Consider the following 24,246-nt stretch of genomic DNA (forward strand, 5'->3'; position numbering starts at 1 on the left):
GTTCAGCTTCTGAATTGCTCCAATGTGTTATTGGAGCATATCATTCTGTATGACACTAGACTGCCCTCAGAGTGATGGTTTCTCCTTAACTGTAATAAACTATTTTTGGGAGTTTTAAACATCATCAAAACAGACCCATAAGCACTGTACTTAGTTTTATCAAATGGGGAGTAAGCTGCAGGATAAATTCCCTGTACTCTAGGGAGACAGACATGGAACACGTTGTCACTTTGATACTAATGTTCTTGTGAGACTTAGGTCCTGCTTTGTCTTCTAGCAGTCCAGCATTTTGAAAATTGGAATGCAACTTCGCACACCAGTTTTTACTTACCTTCAAAGCCAGCCGTTGTTGGCTATATGTTTGCTTTTATTATGTTTCAGTTTTTTTCTAGTGATTTTTATTCAGATCTGAAAGTTCTCACTTCTTCAAAATTAATCACTTCAGCAGCATTGACACCTTAAACCTCAGGTTACCAGGATGTCTTTTCACTACCTTGGGTGTACTCATCTATGAAATTTGCTGCACTAATTACAGCGGTTTCGAATGCTAAACTTCAGGTGTGCTGAGCATTTTAGACAGAGATGTTGAAAATACACCCAACATCCCTATAATGGAAAATGCAAACAAAACACACATTTCTAACCTTTACATACAAAAGATGAGCAGCTTAGATTAAGCTATTCACTTTTTGTTGTTTTATAGTTGTGCTTATATGAATTGTATATCTGTGCCCTGTCCATTTTTAGAGTAAAATGACTGTTTAATGTCAAATTTTGAAGGACGTTTTCATTCTGTCTTTGACACTTGTTTATTTGTGTAAGAGCACTTATTTACATGTGTTTATACTGATATTGCACTTGGAAGCCAGAATCATGTGACATTCAAAGGTCATAAAGGATTTTGAGTTCTTAGATATTATTGTGTGGATGTATTTACCACTCGTGTTAGTGTAGGAAAATTCTGCATGACTAACTTTGAATTTTCCAGAATCTTGTGTTAGAAATTTCTAATGTGTAAGCCAACTTGGAAACTATGGGGAAGAAGGGGAAAAAAGACTTTTTAGTACAGAGCTCTAAACAGGTTAGCTGTTGTAAGAGACTTCCTCCTCTCCACAAACAAAAAAAAAATCGGCATATTGTCCATGTATTATGCAGTTTGATAGTAAAATACTGCTCTATCTTATGTTTCAGAAAAAGAGATGTTTAATGTAGATGGTGGCAAGTTCTCTTCATCTGTTTTTTCTTTGTTTGCTTTTCTGTCCTTCTAAATTTGGGCAGTGTAAATGTAACTCTCTTGATATGTAGTTTTCTTTCTTTTTAACTTAGTTTTGTTTCTTTATTAACAGTTTAAACACACAAACTGAGGAGGAAGTGTTATTTTGCCTAGGAAACTTGGTTTTTTCTTTTTCCTCCTGCACTTGTCCTCTTGCTGGAGTGTTTTCTGTAGTGACCAGCTTTGCTGCTTCTCCCTGACAATTTTACATAGTTCATATTGGTGAGCGTTTTAAAGGTGACTTAAATCATAAAGCTGAAGAAAGCCAAGGATAAGCCATAATGCGGGTACATAACTGTAATATGAAATTGGATTAATGACAAAGGGTTGTTTTTTATTTTATGTATCTTCTTTAGAGAAGATTGTTGGGTTAACTAGAAAATGTAAACTCAGCTATAAAATGTTGATGAACTAAGTGGTGGCTAGCTTAGGTTATGAATCATAACTTTTAAGAATTAGCTTGAAATGAGTGTTAAAAAAAAACCAAACCACCCAAAACCAAATTTTGAAGCAAATGTACAGTATCTGCTAAATAGACTCATAGGTACTTTGTTAAAAGGGCTGTGTAATGACTATATTCAGTATTCTTTATGCATATATAAACTGTAGCAGCAGGTGCAGAATATACATGGCAGCTACTTTTTATATCTGAATACCGCGGAGAATGGACCACAAGTAATAGTTTGGGGTGAGTGGAGCAAGAGTTGTTTATCTGTCTGTCAGTTTTGTGTGCGCTTTATATTATTACTCCTTTTATTACAATTTTTGTTTCTTTGTAATTAACTGTTTCAAGAAATGCAAAAGCAAATATGGGAATGAAAGCTGTTGGATGGTTTCCATTAGAGTTGTTATTGCCAGTCTTGGGCTGACTTGCTATTTGTTTTGGGGTGCCATTCAACTTCCTGAAGGTTGTGGTTTTTTTTTTTGCTCATGCCTCAACTAAGCATGATGGTGTGGGAGTTCTGTCTCAAACTTTAGAAAATATTATCTGAAGTCTTTCTACTTGTAACTCAACTTCCTACAATATCAGGAGAGTGGAATAAGAAGTTGATCGAGTATAGAGCTTGGTAATTAAGGAAAGGAAAGATTCAGTAAATGAGATTCACATAAAATTAAGAAAAGAGTTAAGCAAGCACAGAAAATAAGAACTGAAATTTTTAGGGATCGCTTGACAGAGGTCTAAGGAAACTATGTTGATTGTGCTCTTGTAAATGGGAGAAAAACAGGATTTGTCTTTACTAGCTTCAGGGTCGTGATGATTCCTTTTCTGGGTTAGCTATGTTCCTCTTGAGTATGCTTTCTCTGTGCACAGCTCATGATGTTCAAAAATGACAGCAACACATGAGCAAAACTGAAGTTTCTACTGTCATGGTGAGGTTCAACCAGATACAGCCATGGCTGGATATACTTGGAAAATATTCCTTAAGATGACCTACGCTGTAAAGAAGGCAACAAATAATTTTTCCCAATACTTGTTTAGAATAAGTGCTCTTGCCACTTTTTTAGAGATTTTCTGACATTTGCATGGTTAAATTGTATGACTTCTGTTGCTGGTTAAATGTATCCTTTTCTTTAGAAAGTGGAAGGTTTCCTTATATCTTTGCGTAGTAAAGCTGAAAGTTAAGTTCTAAAATAAAAAGGAAAACCGAAAATTTAGATTGTGAACCTTAAAATAGAGCAGACTCTTAAGTCTAAGTGTGTAAACCCAAGCCTTGCAGAAAATGGTAGATTAGCGCCACCTGTTTATGGCTCTACATTGTTACTATTGGACCTGTTTGTCCTGCGCTCCTAAACATGCAACACTCTCCCAGTCAGCAATACTACCTTCCACCCCTTGATTCTCATATCCTTTCCCAAGTTATAAGTTACGGATTACATTAATTACTCAATAGAGCAGAGATGGCATGTTCAAGATCACCAACTCCTCAAATACAATGTCTTCTGCAAGGTCCTGGTACAACATTATACTAGTAATTATTTCAATTTTGCTTTTGTTGTGTAAAATCATAATACTCCAAAAGAGTTCCTAGGTTTCTTGTGTTTCGTCACTCTTCCTGGTGAAGTTTTATGAGCTGTTTGAAGGAAATGAGAAGAATGGTCCTCTTTCATCTCTTGTTACAAACTAGAGGAAACCAAATATGGAAAGTAAAACAGATAATAATACTTTATTTTTTCATTAGAATGATGAAGGAATCCAGAGAAACTGAAAGGCAGCAGAAGAAACCCAGCAATTTAAATGTTACTCTTTTCCCTCTACTCTTCCCTTTTCTTGACCTGAAAGTTGTCCTTTGCTGCTTGTGTTGATCTGTGGTTCTGGTCTATACGATATTGGTCAGGACTCACAAGGCATAGAAGAGAACAGGGAATTAAGATATTAAAATTGGCTTACTAGATTTTTTTGCTGCATAAACGAATCACAGTTCTCATCTTGATGGCATTATACTGCATATCTGTTTAAATTTGTAAGAATGTGGTGAGGAAATAGCAATGACAAGGAAAATTAGGGAAGCTAACAGTAATCCATTTGGGGAAGGCTCTTTCTCTCATTACTTATATGAAGCTTACATATATATCCTCACTCTTCAGCTCTTGCTTGTGAACATCACTCCTGTGTCTGACATGCCTGGTTTGCTATCCCTTTGCAAATCATCTCTGTGAACAGGGTTATTCTTCCTTGTCTTGACTTGCATTATATATTTGAGTGTTCCTTAAATTAAATTTCTGTGTAGTGTACTATTTCATTTTCCACTATGGTTTACATAGAAGGTGTTATATGAATTATATGTGACTGCATGCATATGTTGTGGTTATTTTATAGGTGGTGATTCGTGCTCAAAATGGCGAACTCCTCTATCGTATTTCACCTTGGGCAAGATATGTAGTCCGTGATGAAGACAAAGTGAATTATGATTGGGTACACTGGAATCCACCACAGTCATATATAGTAAGGCTTAAATATTATTTTCAAAAGGCGTATAATACCATGTATTGTGTCATCTTTGTATCCCTGCTTAGAAGAGGGGAAAAAAAAAAATTGTTCGACAAAAAGAAGATAGTGAACTCAAGTAGCTACCTGAGAAGTGAAGGGTTTTTATTCATGGCTTTGACAGAAACAGCTGACTTCAATAATGGATGTTTTTGAGCTACTTTTTCACTCTCCTATAGACTATCTAAAAAATAATTACCCATTAAAGTGTTATTTTAACCTTGGCTTCCCACATGCTAGGCAAGCTCAAAAACTATTTCAAGACTAGATGCCCCTTCCTGGTACAGAGGAGAGCAAGGAGTTATCAGAATTGGGTTTAAGAATTAGTTAGCTGCAAATATAAAGTTCAGTACTCCAATAATAAGTCAATGCTATATGAAGTCAGAAAAAGCTTTCAAAAGTAAGGTGCTCATGCTCAGTCAAATCCTAGTTTCTTTATATCAGGAAAAAACATTTATTGATTTTTAAAGCCCTCTTGCTTCTCATGCACTGCTATAAGGGGGGAAACTCTTTACATGATATATGAAAAATATCCTAGGAGAACATTCAGAAACTTCAGACTGAGTAATGTTATTTCATATTATTGCACTTTTTGGTGTTTTCACTAAAAATGGTATGCAGTATTCTGTATTAGAGGTGCTGCAACCTCTGTTTTGAGTTAAATTTTAGCACCCACCTCAAATTACAAAGCATCTGCTTGACAGAGAAAGAGTAACTTGCATGGAAAACCTCTTAAACCCATACATAATATATAGTGACTTTCTTATTTAGGTGTATAGTTTGTAGGAATTTAATGACCTACCCTGTATCTATGATGCTGTGTGACAGCTAGATTCTCTGCAAGAGGAGGAATGGGAAGGTAATTGGAGATGCAGTGATCTGTGAGACTTAGAGTGAAAAGGAGGTGAGAACATTTAGGGTGCAGACAAGGCCTTAAAGTCAAAAAAAAAAAAAAAATTGAGTCCTTTTATGAATAGGAGAGGTGCCCAGTGGAAGTAAATTACAGGGAACAAACCTCAACCAGAACTTCTTGTTCTTCACATTCGTTCCTTTAATTTCTGTTCACTGTTCATGTATGTGCATTTTTACACTAACTTTTCAAAATTTCACTTAAATATTAAACAAACAAATAGAATATAAAACCTTTTTTTTTTTTTTAATTGGGAGAGGGAGGAACAGAAAAAACTTTGGGGGCAAAATAGGTTTTAAGTGGTAGTTTTCCTAAGTTTCTTCAGACAAGACTTTTGTTTCAAAAAGTAAAATCCCAATCAAGTGTAAGCTCTTCAAGTGTAAGGAGGAGGTTTTGTGATGAACTTCAGTTGCTCTGTATTCTTTAAATATTTTCACCCATCTAAAATAGTGTACTTGGGATTTTTAATTTCTTTTCTAATCCTAAGTAATTGGAATATAGATGATTCTGTGCTGCGGAACTGTGTTCTTTAGGACTAAAATATTTATAAATAATTTTAGTTTGGAGAAGGCAGAGCAACTTCAAATTTCTGCAAAAAGCAGGTATGCTTAAAAAATAAAACCCCATCTTTCTATTATCTTTTATTTTCAAACAAGCTTTGTGATAGTTCAGAAGAACTTTATAGTACAATGGCTGCTATAAGTTTGTACACTTCAATGTAATTTAAAAAGGGTATAAGAGTATTGAATCATGGCTGTCCAGTTTGTTGTTCATGAAGAATGTTAATTTGAAATAGACATTTGCGTTAACAGTTTAGAATGCTTAATTACTTCTGAAATGTTTGTGCTCTTAGAGGAAAAACAAAACAAACTGTAAATTGTTTTTCACCTTGTGCAAATTATGTGATTGTGACAACACTTCCAAGCTGTTGTATCCTAATGACAACTGTTTTTTTTCCTTACAGCACAAGCATCCTTCCCCCAAGAGATTAAAAAGCCTAAGAATCTATGAATCTCATGTGGGGATTGCTTCCCCAGAAGGGAAAGTAGCTTCTTATAAAAACTTCACATACAATGTACTACCTAGAATAAAGGATCTTGGTAAGTAATACCAGAGATACTTGCATAGATAAAATTTTTATGTACCTGTGCTCTTATTGGAAAAGATAATTATATCAAGTGTCTATAGGTTTTCTGCATTTTCAGATTACATGGACTATAAAAATAGATTCTTAGGGCAGCAAAAATTATACACAAGTGAAATCTATGGAGAAGAAATGAAGACTGAAATAGGATATGTGAATCAAAATTCATTCCACAGATTAAGTATAATGTGGTTGCAAAAGCCTAGATAAATATTGCAGGGCAGTTTGCTTTTGGCATGGTTTGCTTTCAACTTGAAAAAGGACCCATTTTTGTGAGACAGTCTTCAGAAAATACTGTGTTCTTAATTGGTTCTACTAGTATAAATCTTGATTCTAAGGAAAAATAAAGAAATATCTGGATAGAAAGGATTGTGCTTTCTGTTTGCCAGAATAAGTGTGCTAAATTTTTTATCCTTGAACAGTTGCTGTGAAGTATCAGAATATGGAAACTTTAAATGTGAGAAATCCTCTTTTAAAAAAGAACTCCTAGTATATTGTAGGAGGTGTATGGAACAGCTGGCGTGATTATCTGAGGAAGCATAGGAAAACTGTTCACCTCAGTTTCTATTTGATGATTATTTTTTCCTGTGGTGTCTTTGCACTGTTTCTATAATGGACAAAATTAGAACTTCCTGGCTTTTACTGCCCTGTGATGAAATATGTTTTGTTACACTCAACTGTAAGATAATCATGACATCCATGGCTGAGACATCTGTGGATGATGGCTGTGCTTATGTGTTCTTTATTTTTTTTTTTTTTCTTCCTTCCCCAATTTATCAGAGTGCCTGAAGAAGACAAGTTTTTCTTGTAGGTTTACTTGGTGGGTCAGTGTTTCACAGAATGTGGCTTTTGCCTTTCAGTGAAGTTGAGCTTGCAGGAGACATGAGGGAGTTTGCACATCTGGAGGCCCTCAACAAAAAGTAAATTTGGATTCCACATTGTGTATCTGACTCTTTCCTTATTGCCAAAGAATTTCGGTCATTCCAGGAGGTCAATATGTTTAACAGAATTAAGCTTTCTGCTGTACCTACAGATTTTTCTTTGGGGAAGAAAAATGTCATGAAGAGGCTGATAGAGCACAAAATAAAAGCAATATCAAATTTAGGTAGGGTATACAGCAATGATAGATAATGTTTGTTCTTATTGACATTAAGTAAATACTGTGGGAATTAAGTCTTTTTTTTTTTTTTAAATGTATTTTTAAGGGTGCTTAGATTGGGTTTTGGAATGTCCTACTTGTTAGGACAAGCTGAAAGACATCAATATTTAAGAATGCTAAGATATTAATAGTTTGCAGAAATATGTGCATGACAAATAGGAAAATAAATAGCAAGCAAATCAAATGAGATTAATTTGATGCTATGTTGCTGCTTATTTATAAAAATGCTGTAAATAAGAATAAGTGCAATGAGCCTGAATTATAAAACAGCAATGAATCTGACAAATTCCTGAGCTCATGCCAACTGTCTTCTAATAATAACTCTTTTATAGCTGTGAAATTTAAAAACAAGATCAATAAAAAAGAAACCAGTATCTTGTCTAAACTAAAGAATGAAGTGAAGATTTTGGTTAAACTAATAAAGTGAAGTGGTAGTGGTGGGAGTCTGAAAAGACTGTAGATTAAACCTGAAGGTTATGTTTTGCTGATAGTCCTCACTTGCTAGCTATCTAGGGCACTTATTCACTGATACTAAAGATAGCTTTAGTTAAGGTGTGTGGCAAGTACTGTGGCTTCACCATTAGTAAGTTGTTTTCCCTTTAGGTTTCCCTCCCTTAATATTGTACTGAACTATCTTAGGTGATACACGAGACAGCACGTCCCCGATCCTCCTGTACTACCTTGGTTCTTCTGGTAAACTCAGAACAAAAACACATTACTTTTGTGTGTTCTCTTTTTTGAAAAACTCTTGTAAAGGGGAAATGTAATCATTACAGTTGGAAAAAAGCGTTTTTGAAGCGGTAAAAAAAGATTCCATAGGGCGTAAGGTATAGTACGTGTAGCCAGCGGCTACCCCCACATCCCCTGACTGCAAGTTTCAAAAGTGAAGTGGAAGTTCAGGACATGCAGATTGGCCTAGTTAATATTCTGAAGTTAAATTAAGATTATATTTGCATGTCACTTACTGCTTTCTAAATCTGAGAGATTCAATACACCTAGTTACATGTAGTTCACTTGACAAATAGACCGTTCCTGTTCTTGTAAGTATAAGCTATTAGGTAGAATTACTTCTTGAAAGAGACGGAGTCTTTAGTTGTTAATCATGAGTTAGCACCTAAAATGAGAGAAGACTGGAATGAATGTTACAGGTGTTGAATCCTCTTCTAACTATCCTTAGGGCAGGGGTTTGTTTTATTTCTTCTATTTTTATAGGATATAACTGTGTCCAGCTGATGGCTATTATGGAACATGCATACTATGCCAGTTTTGGTTATCAGGTCACAAGCTTCTTTGCAGCATCAAGGTAGGTTTAAGCACCTCAGCATCTTCTCTGTTTTTTTACCTTACTCTTCATCCATTGAAATCAGTATGCCTGTATGTGTGTGTTTGTAACTAAGTGTTTAATGGAAAGAGAACGTAATGACTTAGGTATATACTTTAGCTTCCTCTTAAATCTGAAATCAATTGGCATAGTGATCAGCTGTTCTGTGAAACACTTTGTATAGGATACTAACAAAAAGGTTATAAGTAACTTCAGCTGTCATAGCATATTCCAGCTAATCCAGCTTCAGCAGTATTTATGCATGGGTTTTGTTACTGTCAAGAATTCCACAACACAAACACAATGTGTAAATCATTCTTTTATGATAGAAAACTGTAAACTACTTGTTCATAATAAACTTGATTAAAATCATGGCTCTGTGTGTTCTATAGGAACTCTTTCCCATGCTTGTAACAGACTGTATTTAGATTTGAGGTCTAGGGTGAAAATAGATGGCAAACGAATTCAGGTGATTATTAAGAAAATTATGATAAACCCGAATGTTGTGATTTTTTTCATCTTGGTAAAGCTCAAGTGACAACCAGGCTAAATTTAGATAGACAGAAAGTTTTAACTGGCTTAATTAGTTGAAAGAAAGGTGTGTCAGACACAGGAGACAAAAATTTATTTAAAAATAAGTTGGAAAATAGTGTAGTACCTAAAACAAACAACTAAGCAGGACAGCAGCAGATGGTGTATTTTGGGAACTTTCATGAACGTGCATTTACTTCTGTAGTCGTCATGGGTTATTTTATTCCAATAATATAAATATATTCCTGTCTCTGACAAAGTAAGGAAGTGTTCAATATTAAATAGAAGCTTTAAGTTGTATCAGTTATCTTTTATACTGAATTTGATGTATTAACAGATTAAAAGGGAAGAATAAAACTTTGAAACTATTTCCGCAAAATGTGTGCATGATGTAATTTTTATAATTAAATCGTTTTATTTTTCAGTTTGTAATCATTAGCTACTACTTAAGAGGCTGAAAAATAACTTGTATACAACTGGAAACTAGCTGATGAAGAACTTCTGACTTTGATGTAGTTTTTATGAGTAATGTTAAATACTGTCAGCTTAAGTTCAGATTGTATCACTCATAACATATTGCATTTTCATGCTGATAGCCGTTATGGAACTCCAGATGACCTGAAAGAAATGATTGATGTTGCTCACTCAATGGGCATCACTGTTCTGCTGGATGTTGTGCACAGCCATGCATCAAAAAACTCTGAAGATGGTCTCAACAAATTTGATGGTACAGATTCTTGTTTCTTCCATTCCGGTCCCAAAGGAACTCATCAGCTCTGGGACAGCAGGCTTTTTGACTATGCAAAGTAAGTATAAAATGTCACTTCAGGTGTGTTAGTGGTTATTACTTCTTACCAGTTTTATTAAAACTACACTATTTGCCAAACTGGAGAAGTCATTTGGATTGTTCAACAGTTACGATATGCTGAGTTAAATTCCTTTACTTTGCTAAACACTTAAAATCTAACACTAAATAATAGTACTTAGGTTTTCTTATTCTTCTGTCATTTATGGCTACATATGTACACATTATATACTATATGCATTGTATGTATTATATATATATTATGGAGTTATTATATATTATATTTTTAGTTTAAAATAGATTCAAATATTTTTGTATATAGATACCTATTTAAATATTTATGTAGGCATATATTATATTTAAGCATATATTTTATAGATTATAAAAATATTTGTTTTCATATTTTATATTTATATATTACATATAATATATAATTTATATTATGTTTATATATAAAAATAAATAAAAGAATAAGAAAAGCTAAAGAAAACTTGTAAGCTCTGGAAATCTATTGTCAAACTGTCAGATTGTTGAAATGTAGCAAAAGTTTTGCCCCAGGACAACTACCTCCATTCTCAAAGGGCTTCCAGAGATCAATCAACAGTTAATGCAGAGCAGGGGTCATTTTCAGTAGGCAGTTCTAGGGACCCAGTTTGGGCACACTTAATTAAGTAGTATAAATATAGTGTGCGGCAAACCACGTGTTAATGCTAGATGATGATTAGCATTTATTATTGCTCACTTTGTATTCTATGAGGTAGTGGGGGCCAGGGGATTTATCTCATATGCTGAATACTTCAGTGGTTTAAGTAGAGAAACAGGCACAGGCAGCCAGCTTATTTCAGTCCCCTTCTTCCACTTTTCCCATGTTTGTTCATCCCCGAACCACCTTGATTCCTCCCTTTCCTTGTCTTTGATTCTTCCCCTAAACATCCCACAATAAGTTTTGCACAATGCCATAATCTCCTTAAAGCATTTCTTAATTCTGTACAGTGTTACTCACCTCTTATTCCATGATAAATTTGCTTTTTTTTCTTCCCCTTGAGGTGCATGATAATCTTGTTTGCCCTTCTTATCAATTACAAAGTTCTGGTTTAACCCTTTCAGGGTTACACTTGAGTGGTTCCTTCAGTGGCTCATCACTTAGCAACTGTAGAGTTCTAGTTTCTTGTTAATCTGTTAGTTGTTAGGTTTTGTGTGCTGCAAGTTCAATTTACTATTTTCCCTTGTCTTTCTCCCTGACTTGCATTGAGTTGCCATTGACTGGGTATGCTTATGTTGCAGATGTCCTTAAACTTTGGATCAGAATTAAATATGTTTAGTTAGCTGCCAAAAAAGATTTTTCTTGTACTCATAGGCTATACTCTTGAGGTTGGCAGTTTCATAGCTTATGGGAATTCTAACTGTTCAAGAAGGTCACTATTGCAGAAGTAATGTTACTTAGCATAGGTTTAATGGAAGCTCTTGCACAGTAACTCACAATTTCAATTAAACCAAGTGACCAGTGCATTAAGTGACTTACGCACTATGTTACTTAACAGGATGAGCTGATCTCTATTTACTTCTCATATGGGACAATTTAACTGATGAATTCAGGGGGCCTTTTTCAGTTGTGATTTTAATTATTATAACAAATGCATTTGTTATAATAATAATAATACAACTAATAATTTCCTAGTTGTTTCCTATTAATCTTTAAATTTCAAATAAATTCTATTTTAGATAATCTTAAGCTTTAATATCAATATAGTGGTATTTTGCACCTTATTTCATTTTATGGTTGTGTATAAACAAGTGCGTGGTACAGATTCCTCTAGTAAGAAAATAAATTGAATGCAGTTATGGACTTTTCTCTGTTCCAAGCAGAGGCAGGTTCTTCCGATTGGGAAAGAAAGTGGTGCTTCTATTGAGTCTTTTGGAAGGATTTCTAAATGAAAGAAACAGCAAGCTGCTTTCTAGGTAGCACTTGGCAATGTTAAGCATTTATTCAGAACTGAGGAACTTCCTTCACGGGTCTGTTCAGTCAGCGATATGTGCCTGTACTCGTTGGGGATGGACACCGCTGCATAATTACTTTTCATCCTATGTGATCGGAATAGACACCAGACTGAATGCTGGAAGGGGGGAGTAGAAAGAGCTGTGAGGGGGAGAGAAGAGATTAGGAAATAGCAGAGACCAGATAAATTGAATCTGTGCTCTACTGATGAGTAAAAATAATGCTCTGGATGACTGAGGGTCCCTTGTATGTCATTCCCCATCCCCTGCCCTCTAGTGAAATGCAACAACAAATTTGGGTTTCCTTTTTTAAACTTTTAGGGAAGCCCCTCCTTCCCCATCAAGCACAGCAAGCTGTGCAGTGAACTATTTTTAGTCATTAAGGGCTTCTTTAGTCCTAATATCTGAAACATCAAATATTTTGTGTGTATTTATAGTCAAATTTTAAGGCTTAAAAGGCAGAACAATCATGTTTATTCTAGGTTGCTCAGAACTGATTAAAAAATGGTTTGGTTTTTTTTTTCCTCTTTTTTGCGTGTGCAGGTCCCAAACAAATTTGGGAAAGAATCAGAACTGACATTTTATTGAATTTTTTTTCCATTTAGGCTTTGACATGCTTGCTAATGTCCATGCCAGTAAATGAGCAACTCTAGTCTGAAAGAGGGGAGTATAAAAATCTGTGAGAGAGACTAGAGTTGCTTGCAGATGTCCAAAGTTTGCTGAAAATAAATGACACCAAACACAAAGTATTGAATGGCATACAGAAAAGCTTGCTTGCTGAGACAAATCTCTTCAGCTATACAGCCTTCTCTCCTGCACAGTGCGTGTACTAAATCCCTTCCCTTCTGTACCAGGAAGAACTGTTAAATCTACAGGTACTTAAACATCAAATGCAAAGAATGCTCAATTTACTTTGGAATTGAGAGAAACTAATTCTCTGCCATGAAAGAGATTAAGAAACAATTGCTTTATCAGTTTAGTCTGTCTACATTTTCTGTGAAAGCCAAGATGTAAGTAAATTTTGTCTCACAGCATTTGCAAGGTTATTCAGTTGTCTGGGAAGGAGACTGTGAATACTTACTATAACAGAAGGTGGCAAAAGATCTATATCCATGCAAAAAAAAGGACTATATCCATGATGTATTTTAAATACTATATTTTTGGTAATATTCACTGCAGTAGAGAGTAGCTCCAAGAAAAGCAGTAGTAGAACTGTTCAAAGGACAACCTGGATGTTGCATCTCTAGCACCATAGTGCAACTTAAGAAGATAAAAGCGTGTTATGTATTGTGATCTTTGAGACACTTAATGAGCAGCAGAATTGTATTTTTTTTTTTTAATCCATGTTTATACAAGTGGTGTACAAACAGTGAACTTTTTGGTAAATTGCAAACAGCAGCTTAAAAATTTTGCTCTTCAAGGTGTTGTCACTTGAGAATAAAACCTCAATTTCAGTATAATGAGAATTTGGAGGTAAAATAGCTGCATAAGTAACAGAATATTTTCCGCATAACTTTTTTTAAGAAAAGTATTATAAATTCTGCTTTAAAAAAGCAACAAAAACTAATTCAAATAAACTTCCACTTTCATAACTTTGGCATATTTTTCCAGTTTTTCTAAAATCTGGGACTGGGCAGTTTTTTCCTCAAACATGTTAATTTGGTGAATCTTCCTCTTCATCTCCATCCCCTCCTCGTTGTCCCTGTGTCTGTATGCATCCTCCCCGCCCCCCTTAGCTGCCAACCCAAAAAACAGAACCACAAAGCTTGAGTGACGATTGCAGTTTATTTTAATAATACTTTTTTAAAAACAAACTTTTCTATCTTTTTGTCTTGGTTCCTGTTAAAAATGTGGCTTTCCTATCCCTGAATTCATGAAAAGGAAATGCTGTAAGGTAAAAGGGATGCCACAAGCTCTGGACCTGTAATCTAGCTGGCACTGTCTAGTTAATTTTGTGGTAAATTAAGTGCCTTGTCTCTATTGTGATCCTGTTTAAGATAGCTCACTCAAAATACATGTAAACACCCTCCCATCTTAACTAAGGATTCTGCTTGTAATTAATTTAGTACAAGCAACCTATAACAATTTTTCTTTCGTAAAATCATATTTGAAGATTATTCAGCTGCCAAGTTCATTAGGAGTGATGCTGTAGACCCTGGAGGCCAGGTGGGATCACAAGTAGAGTGATTGGTTGTGTTTTGATTTAAATTCATTTCTCCACATAACAAATGTGTCTAAAATCCTAATCAGGCAAAATAATATAAAAGGAATTGAGAACAAGGTATTACCTAGCGAAGATAAGTTGTTGGTTTTTTTCAAGCACTACATAATTAAAATGTGTAAATGATGCTACCTTTCTAGGCTTACTGAGATCTGAGAGAATTGTTTTGATTTTTAAGGCTCTGTATTCCGCTTTTCTCATTAGGCTTTGTTAGAGTCTACACTTGCTTAATCCAATTCTAAGGGACAACAGGTATACTCATATATTTCTGTGAGCCTTTAGGAATAATGGTAGAAGTAAAACTTGGTAGAAATCATGCAACACCTTAAGTTTTGTTGACCCTTTTCACCTGAGCACTTAGCCAAAATTTTAAGTTCTCGCTCAATCTAGGAGAATTTGGCACAGAAGTCAGAGGTTGAATTGCATTCTGGTTTTAATTACAAAGACCTGCTTCCTTGAATGCAGCAGTTCGATCAGTGAGAAATGATGTTAGTAGTTACAAGGTTCTGGGACCAGTAGACAACCCTGGCATCTCTTTTGAGGCCCTGTTTTCAGTGCCTTTTTTAGACTGGATTTTGTGTCCATGCTTTGATCATTCTGTGAATGCACCAAATCATAACTAGTCAGAATCCTTTGGCTCATCCACCTACAGGTTTTGTCTTGTTTGTATTTGTTGGTGATATTCTCTGTTTTGGTAATTAAGGCTTGTAAGTGCTGTAGAGGAAATGAAATTTACTTAACTAAGCCATATAATGGGAGAAGTCTCCTCTTTTCTTTAGTATTTTCTTCCTCCTTCAGTTTTATGAAGTCTCAAGTGACATCCATGTCAAGTGTGCTTTGAAATGCTATAGATAGGGTTCAGAGTATAAACCCTGTGTCCCACAAGCCACAATACATCAGGGTGACGGGTGACATGCTGGTCCCCTGCTGCCTAACCAGATGTTCTCTGCAGCTCGGTCTTCTGAACTGTTGGTGGAGCAGGTGATCGTAGCTCAGTGTGCTACCCTTTTTTCAGTTTTTCTTACAGTGAATTATAAACCCCTATAGTTCAGAAACTGCTTTTAGCCCTGCTGTCAGTGCAGCAGAAATAGGGCAGCTGTCAGGTGCCAAAGCGTGTGTTTTAGTTCTGGTTTAGATGGCCTGTCCTCCAGCTGCCCCTCAAGAACGGTGTGGGTCACCTGAAGTTTCTCCTCCTGATCCTGTGTTCCAGCCTCACGTGGGTATCTCGGGTGCTCTCTTGCATGCAAAATGGCACAGTACACCTATATTTGGATGCCGAGGCGATGGCCTTTTCTGCCACCCAGTGTTTAAATCCTGCATAGACTTCATGCTTTATTTTATGGAGAAAAAAGGTCTACTGATGCCAGTACATAGTAATTTACTTCACTTTAGGATCTGACTCCTTAAAGGCATGTTGATCTTCTAACATCTTTAGCAGCCTCTGTTAAGATTGGTATTTAATTTTTCCTGAAACAGCTGTTCTTTACCTGAAATTTTTTTCCTTTGCTCTGATTGCAAACTTTCCCAATCTTTAGCTGCCACTGGGGTAATATTACTAGGTGGAATGAATTGGGAAATATAGCTTTCAGAGATAAGCGTTTGGTTAGTAGGGGTACCTGTCTGGGCTCATAATTCTTTTAACATAGCTGTCCAGAGAATTTTTTTGGGGCTTAAGTAACCTACAATTCAATGTTGAGCTCTTTTAAATATCTGTGGAAGTGGAAACTTGTTGCCTTATCTGGGAGCATCTCCGTGGTTTATAACAGTCAATTTTCAAGAAGAAATGGATATGATGCTACTCTATCACACTTGCACGTTTAGCATTTTAAATTTATGTAAGTTGATGCTTTATGGAGTACTAAGATATTAAAGATTATGATTCCTTGCCTAATGCACTTCAGGAAAGTTGGCACATCAACATGAATTACAAAATGCAGATAACATATGTGTGTTCTTACTGTCCATCTCGGGGTCACTTTATTCATGGGTGTTTTCGATTGCAAAGAGGGTATACTTGACTGCAGTCTATTACTTACTAGTTAACATGCACAAAGGATAGATAGGACTTAAAAACTGCTAGTATGCTCATAGCTTCCAATAAGACATGTGAAGAGTCTCTGCTGGCCAGGCAGGCATTGGTCAGGTGGGAGAAAGGAGGCTGCCACTACTTGTAACAGACCCTTGATGGTGCTGGGTTATCCTCTTCAGACTCCATATGGCTTTCTTTTACAGTTTTGCACCTTTCCATGTTCTTCCTTTTGAATCTTTGAGCTACTGACAAACCCGTCTTTGTAACTTCAGAGCTATGCAAGGTGAGAAAGGTAATCTAAAGACTCTTTTGCAGCTTTTTCTCAACTAAGCAATTTCCTTAGAAGTTTAAGCTATACAGGTTTTGGGACACAGTTGATCCCTCAGGAGGGAGAGGAGGGGGAAGGGTGGGAGGGGAAAATTACTGAAGAACTAATGTATTGTATACAAAAGACCTGACTTCCCAAAGTTTAGGTATAGTCACTGAAGTGTTCTGCAGCTTCTGAGGATGTAGTCGTCAGGTACAAGTGATGTTCTTCTAGCTGCATTTCTGCAGTAGTAATGACAGCCAGTGGCAGGTCATGTTTGTCAAAAGTATGTATTCATTGGAGAGATAGCTTGGCCATAATTCCAGCTAGATTAAAGGTAATGCAGTGATAGTTGTCAATGACCTAGATTCTCAGTCAATTGATGTTTTTTGGTACATTGCTGATTGTAGGGTAATTACAGTAGGAACAGGGGTATAAGTTGTGTTCATGATGTAAAACCTTCAGCTATGCTGATTTTAATTCTTTTTCTGCCAGTCTTCCTTCACTAAATTAGGAAAGCACTGTATTTAGAGATCCCCATAATATGCATTGGAATTGGATTTGGCTGGCAAAGATTGTTTTTAAATGACTCTCTTAAGAAAGCACTGCTTGTAATGTAATAGTGAATTTCGCGCCCCCCCCCGCCCCCCCGAGCTTATAAATGTAATTACTTTGATTACAGATTGACTTTAAAAAAACTGCCTGCTTATGTCCTTAGCAGTCTGCTTCTAATAGACTGGACTTTGAGGGTGACTATAGAGGCACAAAAGTACTTTATAAAACTTAAACTTTAAGACCTTTCATGTCTATGAAAATCTTTGTTTCTGTGTTTTCTCTTCCTTTCAGTAACCATTGTGAATGTTAGCAAGTAAGCACTTTCAAGTATGGGGACATAGCAGTTAATAAATTGCCTTTCTTGAAGAGAATGAGTACTGGAAGCGTTGACAGAAGGGATGATATATTGGAACTTACAGCAATATGATCAGAATGATTAAAATAATAGTGGGGAAAAAAAAAAGCTCCAGCCATGAGCATATGAGTTATATGCAGTCTAGATGTGCTGTAGAATTGCTTTAATTTTTTAATTAGACGCACATCTAGAAGCTTAATTGTTTTACTGCGCTATACTTAGATTGATATAACAGACTAGGAGGCTTTAAATCCACAGATGGTGGATCACAGCTTCACATAAGAATGTGTAACTTTATTTGAAGTGTCCAGTTTCCCATATTAACCTCCAACATAGCAATTGCAGCTTTGTGTGAAGTTTTTAAAATGTAGCTGCACTAAAATTGGTGTAGTAATAAAGCATTATATTGATACATGAAGGAAAGGCACACTGAAAAATTGGAGCCAATTGTTCTAAATTTTGTCAGGTAGCATATTTTGAAATGTAGAGGTCACCACTTGTAACCAATTTAATTCAATCATATCTTGAATAGACGCAGTCACTCTTACCTGAAGTTGATTATGGTATTTCAATAAAGATCTAAAATTAGACGAGATTCAACACGCTGCAGAGAATCATTCCTCATCAGTCTAAATGCAATAATGATCTTGCATTTAGTAATCTACACTTAAATTGACAACTTTCACAGTATTCTTATGTGATTACTGCAGCAGCTTATATGAGCAGTATCTGTTGTGAATAGAAGATTGTGCTGGGGAAAAGGGTGCATGGTTGTATAAACCTGAGATGAGGGTAGAGGTTTTAAAGAAAATCTGCAAATAAAATGGGAAATGTTGACATTCTTCTAATAGGGTTTCATCCAAAGAAGTTATAGGTTGGAGGAAAATTAGGCATGGTACTGCTCATGGCAGGGAAAGAAGATGGGATCATTAAGACAATTGTAATTTTTTTGCTGATTCTAGTGTGTATATGTTGTATAACATACAGATCCACTTGAAATCCATTTTTGGAAAGCTCATTGGACAGAGGAAGAAAATTGGTAACAACAGGGGACAAAACAATTGCCAACCATATCTACAAAGTAGAAAACAATAAACTATCAAAATGCTGTATGCATTTCCGCAAGTCAGTAGTGTATTTATGGCCAACAGATCAGAAATGATCTGCAAATAATCATGTTGATCTATTACTTTCAGTTTTGAAAGGGATGCTGTGTTTTCTTGAGGAATGCCATTTCATGGACTAGCATAAAAACTAAGTTCCTGTCCCTAGAAGTTGACTGAAACTGAAGATGGAGGTCAGAGCATTCAACTGAGCTGGCCAGCCTGCTGCTTCAGGTGGTAGCTGTTTCTGTCCTGCCAAATTGCTTACTAGCTGTAGCCACTGGCTGAGATTCAGTTTTCGATGGGACTATGTTGGTGATTCTCTGCTAAAATTTAGGGAGGATTTATATGGACTCACTCAACTTTATATGGATGTTCTCTTTAGGGTTATTTAAATGCCAAAATTACTTTGACTTTGGAACCAATGTGTTATTGAGATAAATTTTATTAGAGTTCATACTTACAAAATTATATTGGTGACATTGTAATGAAGATACAGAAACTGGTTCTACTGTGATCACATTGTAATAGTAATGGATGGACTGGGAGTAGCTTTTGCTGATTTTTCTTCTAGGTTCTGTTCTGGCTAATATGGTTACAGGACAAGTCTGAAGAACTGAAATAGTGTATCATGTCAGGTGTGTCTTAACGAATAAGAAAATATTCTATAGAATCATCAAGGTTGGAAAAGACCCTTAAGATCGAGTCCAACCGTCAACCTATCACTGCCAAGTTCATCTATACCATGTCTTCAAGCACCGTATCTATCTGTTCTTTAAATACCTCCAGGGATGGAGACTCAACCACTTCCCTGGACAGCCTGTTCCAGTGCCTGACTACCCTTTCAGCGAAGAAGTTTTTCCTAATATCTAACCTAAACCTCCCCTGGCGCAGCTTGAGGCTGTTTCCTCTTGTCCTATCACTCGTTAATAGGGAGAAGAGACTGACCCCCACCTTGCTACAACCTCCTTTCAGGAAGTTGTAGAGAGCAATAAGGTCTCCCCTCAGCCTCTTTTTCTCCAGGCTAAACAACCCCAGCTCCCTCAGCTGCTCCTCATAAGACTTGTTCTCTAGACCCTTCACCACCTTCATTGCCCTTCTGTGGACATGCTCCAGCACCTCAGTGCCCTTCTTGTAGTGAGGGGCCCAAAACTGAACCCAGTACTCGAGGTGCGGCCTCACCAGTGCCAAGTACAGGGGCGCTATCACCTCCCTGGTCCTGCTGGCCACACTATTCCTGATACAAGCCAGGATGCCATTGGCCCTCTTGGCCACCTGAGCACACTGCTGGCTCATGTTCAGGCAGCTGTCAACCACCACCTGCATGTCCTTTTCTGCCAGGCAGCTCTCCAGCCACTCTTCCCCAAGCCTGTAGCGTTGCATGGGGTTGTTGTGACCCAAGCGCAGCATCTGGCACTTTTCCTTCTTGAATCTCATACAGTTGGCCCTGGCCCAACGATCCAGCCTGTCCAGGTCCCTCTGTAGGGCCTTCCTACCCTCCAGCAGATCGACACTCTCACCCAACTTGGTATGAAAAGCTTTATCCCTAGGAACAGAGCGAATTGTTCTAAACTGGGTTTGGAGTTCAGTTTTCAGGTTTTTTTTTCTCCAAAACCAGCATTTATTTTGGGCTGTTCCTTGTAAAAAGGTAGTTTTATAGAATTCTCTATAGTTTGTAATGAGAATCGCAATCAATCATCTGTTTGTCTTGGTTCCTCTCTCTCTTGTTTGATAAAGAAGCTAACTCTTCACCCAAAATTTTTATATATCTATATTACAATCCCTTGTAATCTCTTGAAAATTGGTATAAAGTTATTTAGAAACAAAAGAAAGTAATCGCCATAGAGATGACCATTATTAGTTTAGATAGCTGACACAAATTTTTTCCAAGTTATTCTACTACGATTAACTTAATGAGTTTAGTTGGGAGTGAGGGAAGTAAGTGTACAAGTAATACTCTGTAGACCTTACTCCTCTTGATTTCTTCAGTCTAATTATTGTGCAATAGGAGTCCTGTCAAATGTAGTTATAAGGATAGATATATATGAACAAATAAACACAAGAATGAAAAGGCACATCCATATAGTAAATCACTGCTATGTGCTCTAGTAATTGTCTTCTGTAGATATCTTAATCTGTTAAAGCAGAGCTGAGAATGGAAGTTCTCTGGAGAATTATTAAGTAAAAGCATGGGGGTTTTGTATATATATAATATATTTAGTCGTTGCGCTAAGGCTGTTTAAGTGAGTGTGTGTATTAAAAGGGCTTCACAGTGAAGAGGAGAATGCTCTTTGCTGTCTTTATTGTCTTTTCCTTTAAGATACGTAAAGAAAGTAAAGTAATGACTTGTCATTTTCCTGATTAAATAAACACGTTAGATCACCTTTTCTTGGCTGGAGGGATTTATGTAAACACAACAGAATTTGTTGCTTCATGATGTGGAGGGAAGCCATATTCCTTTCACCCTGTCCAAGTGATCATCCAGTGCAGCTAGAACCTAGGGCCTGTATTTTTAACCCACAAAGCTTCAAAGATTGACATTATTACTTACTGTTTTCTTCAGTGTTTTACGGTGATCAGCTTTTTTCCACCCCTTGCTGTTATTTAGTAACATTTTCTTAACATTGTAGCACACCTTTGATTAGAGCATGAGATTTTAGAACACATCTTAGCACAGGCTTATTAGTATCCCTAAGTTTTCTAAGACAGTTTTCTAATACAGTAAGTAAAAGAGAAATCGGTGGCTTTTGAGGAAAGAACCCATTTGTTATTAGACTGCAACTGGAAGTAAAATTATCCCTATGAGGACTATGCAATTATTTGTTTTGGTCAGTGTTACATTTCCATACCTTCCATGACCTTTTGCAAGCAGGTGGAGACAATGCTAAATTCCCCCTTGCCTTCCCTCCCCTCCCTTCTGCCCTGAAGGAAAAAAAAAAGACAAACTTTTAAGTTTTTGTTTTGTTTATTGTGGCACCACATTAGTCAGAATGGTAAATAATTAGAATAATAAGTAATAATAAGAAATAGAATTGTTCATGCAAAGGAAATTTTTACATAAGCTTCATTGCTTCATGTACCAAGGTTGTCTAAAAGAATGAGCTTTGGCAGTTCTAGAAGTTTGGCTCATAGCTGTGACTAAACACTTTTTATTCTGAATTATGTAATTTAGAATTGATGGGTTTAGTTTGAAATGGATTAAGCTTGGACATTCACAAACAAGTACTTAAATTTGGTTTTGTTTAAATTAAGGAAATAAATAGCGCAAGTTTTCAAATTGCTAAACATACGGTTGGTCTTTATGGACAATAAGGATAGGTGAAATTCCTTTTCCTTGTTGAAATTTAGCTCTTGGCATTAGATTCCCTAGGTACTTTCTGTGTTCAAAGAATTAGTGAATTTGAGTAATCAAACAGTCAGCCAAACACTGGAAAAAAACAGAAAAGTTCTAAAAGATTTCCACTGCTTCCCCCCCCCCGTCTTCTGGTTTGAGTGTTTAATGTTTGTTACTCCAGATTTTTAGGCTTTTTTTACTACCCTGTAATCTGAAATTCTGCATTTCATTTCCTACAAAATGGAAGTAAATATTTAAACCAAAGCCTAAGTAGCAGTTGGGGGCTTATGACTGTTCTGGGGTTGATGCTTGAACCCCAAAGATTATTTACGAAGTGAATGCTTTTTGGAGAAGAAAAAAGAAGTCAACTACGAAAGACTAAAATATACATTATCAATGTTTTTAGGCTTCCTTTGCCACCACCTTCTTGGATAAGGGTATTGGAAAAGATGAAAATCTACTTTGACTATGTTATAAGAAATTCCAAGGTAATTATTTTGTCATTGGGTTAAGTGGGGAGGAAACTGAAAGTTTATCAGGAAATGAATAAATAGAAACAACTTTAAACTGAATGTTCTTTCTAATGCCTATCCAACATTGGTTAACAAAGTTAGTGACTTATAGAAAGTGGTATAAAATAGCATTCTTATAAATAAATTAACTGTGTACTGGAAAGAGTGAATGTTCTGCAGGTTGCATCTGCAGTTGCTCTTAGCACAACACCATCGTCATCTTCATTTGGAAAAATAAAGAAAAGATGTGATTAGAAAGAATGTCTTCACAAAGTGCAAGATATGAGCAACTCATTTGCCTGTAATGCTGAGCTGTCAGTATATGCAAGGGCAAATTTGTTTTAAAATATTTCAGAGAATCTTAGCTTTAGTTTTCTTTATATTTTATCCTGGCCTAGACAACAAAATTTGTTTTTCACAAGGTTATGAAGTTTCTACTCCAGACTTACATTTTAAACAGAAGTTGCTATCATTCTGCTACCTCTTAAGCCAGGATCAGTAATAGTTGCACTGAAACATGGTTTGAAATAGATAACTATAGTAGAAACAGGTGGTTTCATTTTAGGTTAAAATAATGAATTTCATGGAAAAACCTTAATGTTAAAAATAATACATATTTCCAGTGTGTTAATTATACTGGTAGATTAATATGTCCAAATGGAGATCAGGAACAAGTGGTGTCCCTCAGGGGTCCAGTCCTTACTGGGGCGGGTACCATTTAATATCTTTATTAATGACATAGATAAAGGGATTGGGTGGAACCTCAACAAGTTTGTGGATGACACCAAGCTGAGTGGTGCAGTTGATGCACTTGAGGGAAGGGATGCCATCCAGAGGGACCTTGACAAGCTGGGGGAGTGGGCCCATGTGAACCTCATGAAGTTCAGCAAGGCCAAGTGCAAGGTCCTACACCTTTGCTGGGACAATCCGCAGCATCAGTACAGGCTGGAGGATGAATTGATTGAGAAGGACTGTGGGGACACTGGTGGATGAAAAATGAGATGTAAACTGGCAGTGTGCACTTGCAGCCCAGACAGCCAATTGTATGCTGGGCCGCATCAAAAGCAGCGTGGCCAGCAGGTCGAGGGAGGTGGTTCCCCCCACCTACTCTGCTCTCATGAGACCCCAACTGGAGTACTGCATCCAGTTCTGGGGTCCCCAGCACAAGACAGACATGGACCAGAGGAGGGCCACAAAAATCACTAGAGGGCTGAAACACCTCTCCTGTGAAGAAAGGCTGAGAGAGTTGGGGTTGTTCAGCCTGGAGAAGAGGAGGTGCTGGGTAGACCTTATTGTGGCCTTTCAATACTTAAAAAGGGCTTATAAGGAAGATGGAGAGAGACTTTGTACCGAGGCCTGTGGTGACAGGACAAGGGGCAATGGTTTTAAACTGAAAGAGGGTAGATTTAGATTGGATGTAAGGAAGAAACTTTTTACGAAGAGGGCGGTGAGGCACTGGAACAGGTTCCCCAGGCAAGTTGTGGATGCCTTATCATTCGAAGTGTTCAAGGCCAGGCTGGATGGGGCTCTGAGCAACCTGGTCTAGTGAAAGATGTCCCTGCGCATGGCAGGGCCTTGGACTAGATGATCTTGAAGGTGCCTTCCAACCCAAACCATTCTGTGGTTCTGTGATTAATACACAAGGTGTAGTGCACTAATTGGACATCTTTCAGCAATACAAGTTGATTTTAAAACTATCAAAAGAT

General features: G+C 36.7%; 1 protein-coding gene across 4 annotated transcripts in view; it reads left to right on the forward strand.

Annotated features, from left to right (window-relative positions):
- Nucleotides 1-24,246, forward strand: part of GBE1 (1,4-alpha-glucan branching enzyme 1) — a 165,765-nt gene that overhangs the window by 57,888 nt on the left and 83,631 nt on the right. For 3 of the 4 annotated variants that reach the window (XM_087758415.1, XM_087758416.1, XM_087758417.1), the window contains exons 4-8: nt 4,092-4,217; nt 6,134-6,269; nt 8,685-8,775; nt 9,921-10,130; nt 22,435-22,516. In XM_087758415.1, the coding sequence (XP_087614541.1) occupies nt 4,092-4,217; nt 6,134-6,269; nt 8,685-8,775; nt 9,921-10,130; nt 22,435-22,516 (645 nt within the window). The remainder of the gene's footprint in view (nt 1-4,091; nt 4,218-6,133; nt 6,270-8,684; nt 8,776-9,920; nt 10,131-22,434; nt 22,517-24,246) is intronic. The other variant, XM_087758418.1, reaches the window with a different exon arrangement.

Source organism: Nipponia nippon, unplaced genomic scaffold (genome assembly GCF_047370975.1).
Source record: "Nipponia nippon isolate SJK-2023a ecotype South Korea unplaced genomic scaffold, ASM4737097v1 scaffold_2, whole genome shotgun sequence".
Taxonomy (NCBI): domain Eukaryota; kingdom Metazoa; phylum Chordata; class Aves; order Pelecaniformes; family Threskiornithidae; genus Nipponia; species Nipponia nippon.